The sequence below is a fragment of the Entamoeba invadens genome (genome assembly GCF_000330505.1).
Source record: "Entamoeba invadens IP1 unplaced genomic scaffold scaff_1105074726713, whole genome shotgun sequence".
Lineage (NCBI taxonomy): Eukaryota > Evosea > Mastigamoebida > Endamoebidae > Entamoeba > Entamoeba invadens.
This window is the reverse complement of record NW_004443770.1, coordinates 478,875-481,598: the sequence shown is the minus strand read 5'-3', so window position 1 is coordinate 481,598 and position 2,724 is coordinate 478,875. Positions and strand designations below refer to the sequence as shown.

The window sequence follows — 2,724 nt, the reverse complement described above, 5'->3', positions numbered from 1 at the left end:
AATTATACAACGTTTGTGACGTTTTTGTTTTTTTATTGAAACTCCAACCTTTACCAAATAATGCTAGTTCTTAGATCCCAGTGGTTTTTCACACCAGCGGTTTTTTTCGCCCTCTATAATGCTTTTTTATACAATCAGTATTTTCATTTCATATTTTGTGTTTGGTACATCCTCCTTTTCGAATTCTTGAATCAACTTCTGTGAGTTCACCAAAGGCAAAAGTACTTTTGAGCAAAGCAAAAACACACTTTTCCCATCAATTATCAAAAATAATTTTTAATTGGTAACTTTTTTATTGGTTAGATTTTTAGTTTAAAAACTAATAGGTACTAAACTAATAATGTGACAAATAAAAAAGTGTCACACAGTTGGGTTATAATAAGGTTATAATAACATTTTAATAACATTTATCAAAAAATTGAATATGAATGAAACAGTCAATTTAACATACAAACATTACGTGCTTGAGTCTTCATTTTTATAACATTTTCTTTGTTCTTTGCAATTGTTGATGAGTCGAATTTGTCGACAACATCTTCACGTGCGCGATGAAACAAAGTCACTATATCACTTATCCCTTCGCGTGTTTTTGCACTTGTCAAATGGAATGCAATATTGAGCTCAGCTGCTTTTTGAGCACCTATTAATGGTGAGATGTGTATGTCTCCTTCAATTGTGTCATAACGAAGACCCACCAAATGAATTTGGTTCAACGTGAAGTGTTTATTGACCAAAGAAAAACAGTTGCCAACGTTATCAAAATGTTTCATCGTCTTACAATCGTAACATATAAAACACAGAGGTGGGTGACGGGTTTTACAAAATGCTTTTTGTAATTTATTATATTAATATCAAATTATAATTTTACTATTCCAAAAATTCAAACTGTCGATAGTTTTATTTGAGTATCCATTGTTCCACACTTCAAAAGTCGTCAAATTCACAATTCTTCGGTCCCACAAAAATCGTTTGATATCAAAATCAACTCCATTGACTAGCGTTGAGTGTACAGACTCTTTATATCCCCCCTCTAATACTTGTGATATCAAACAAGACTTTCCTATATGGTGTTCCCCTATAACCATCAAACTCATTGGTACTACTTTAAGTTCCTCTTCCATTTTGATTCTTCTTTAATTTAATAGAATTTAATAATTTCAGTTCTTTATTTCGTTTAGAAATGAGTAGAAATAGACTTGTTAGTGATTAAAAAATGCACACAAAACATTAATTAGTCGTATTGTATTAATGGGCCACCGAGTGATGACAACTCAAACTCAGAATATTCTTTCAGCATTTCTCTTCCCTTCATTTTTCTATATCTCACAATGAATACAATCGTTCCTATAAATAGTACACAAATGACTATTAACCCCACAACAGAAGGAACAACAATTGTAACAATTTTCGACGCCTTTCCTTCCTCGGGATAGTTCTTTACAATTTGGTTCTTTGGGAGTCTGTATATAGGGAAGAGGGTGTCCGTCGGTGTAATAGTTTTTAAGACTTCTGGTGGTATTTTACACAAAGAGTATGTGTTTTTGAAGTCAAACACCAATTTATTCTCGTCAGTGGACGTCAGCACACACGTCAAATAGAGTGGCTCCGCCCAGTAACTAAGCTTTCCATTGACTGTTGTGTTCCTAATGATCAGTAAGTCATTCATACTGAATTTGTCCGTCTGAGTAAAATCGACTGTTGAAAACTCGCTGATTCCAATATACACATCGACGTTGTCGGGATTCTCCAACGACAATATCTCTAAGCCGTCACCTACCATATACCCAATAACAAAATTCTCATCAAGGCCTCCAATAGAGTCATTGAAAAAGACGGGAATCTCAAACCCTAAATTGTCCTTTACAACATTGGTCTTGTCATCCCACCAATTCCCTAAAGGTGACTGTGCTCCATTCAGTTTGATCGCCTTTTCTGTGATCCCAACTACGACAGAGGATCCACACGCATAACACCGATCAAACTCAAAAACAACCAAATCGTCAGCAACATGTGTGTTTTGTGCAAGAGTAATAAACTCATAATCAATACTTTTGTCTCTACTCAATGTTTTAATAGTCAATGGGAATGTCCCTGATATCAATGAAGTGTGGTCTGCCGCTCCCTCCATAATACAGTCAGACACAAACGCAGAAATTTCTCGATTAAAGTACTTAAAAAAGACGGAGACTTTGTCTTTAAAACTATCCAACACAATTCGCGTGGCATATGAATCAGTGTATTGTTTATACCCCGGTTTCAATGTGTATTCGTTGAAAATAGCATTGGTCGATGCAGTCGCGCGCTTTAAACGATAAACTTGACTTGTTGGCAACACTCTCTCGTTAAACATGAAAACGTTTGAGAGTAAAGATGCCTCATCACAATCGCCAAATTCGGGAGATAAGTAGTCTGCACATCCAACTACTTGACTCAGACACTCATATTCATCGTCTTTAAAGACATTAATAGTATTCAAATTGATACCCTTCTTAAGAGCACACCAACTCGCATTTTTGTCATACACTTCTACATGTCTTCTATACGAATCTCCAACACTTTTTAACCCATTTTCACTTGACAAATCAACATTGTCACCAAGTCCACACCCTTGTTGTTGTATCGCACACTTTGATACTAATTGCGGACATGCCGCCTTTGCTTCGGCTTCTGTTTTATACACCTTTCGTTGGCCAATAACGTTACACACAAATCGTTCGCAATTCA

General features: G+C 35.6%; 2 protein-coding genes across 2 annotated transcripts; both read right to left on the bottom strand.

Moving 5' to 3' along the window:
• Positions 1-437: 437 nt before the first annotated feature.
• On the bottom strand, positions 438-1,121 carry EIN_431200 (hypothetical protein; the record flags this gene model as incomplete). Its single annotated transcript, XM_004262007.1, has 2 exons — positions 438-826; positions 887-1,121. 2 exons carry the CDS (start codon positions 1,119-1,121, stop codon positions 438-440), a joined length of 624 nt encoding a protein of 207 aa, XP_004262055.1.
• Positions 1,122-1,231: 110 nt separating this feature from the next.
• On the bottom strand, positions 1,232-2,722 carry EIN_431190 (hypothetical protein; the record flags this gene model as incomplete). Its single annotated transcript, XM_004262006.1, has 1 exon — positions 1,232-2,722. A coding segment is annotated over one exon (1,491 nt), but the record flags the coding sequence as incomplete, so codon positions are not given.
• Between the last annotated feature and the right edge of the window lie 2 nt (positions 2,723-2,724).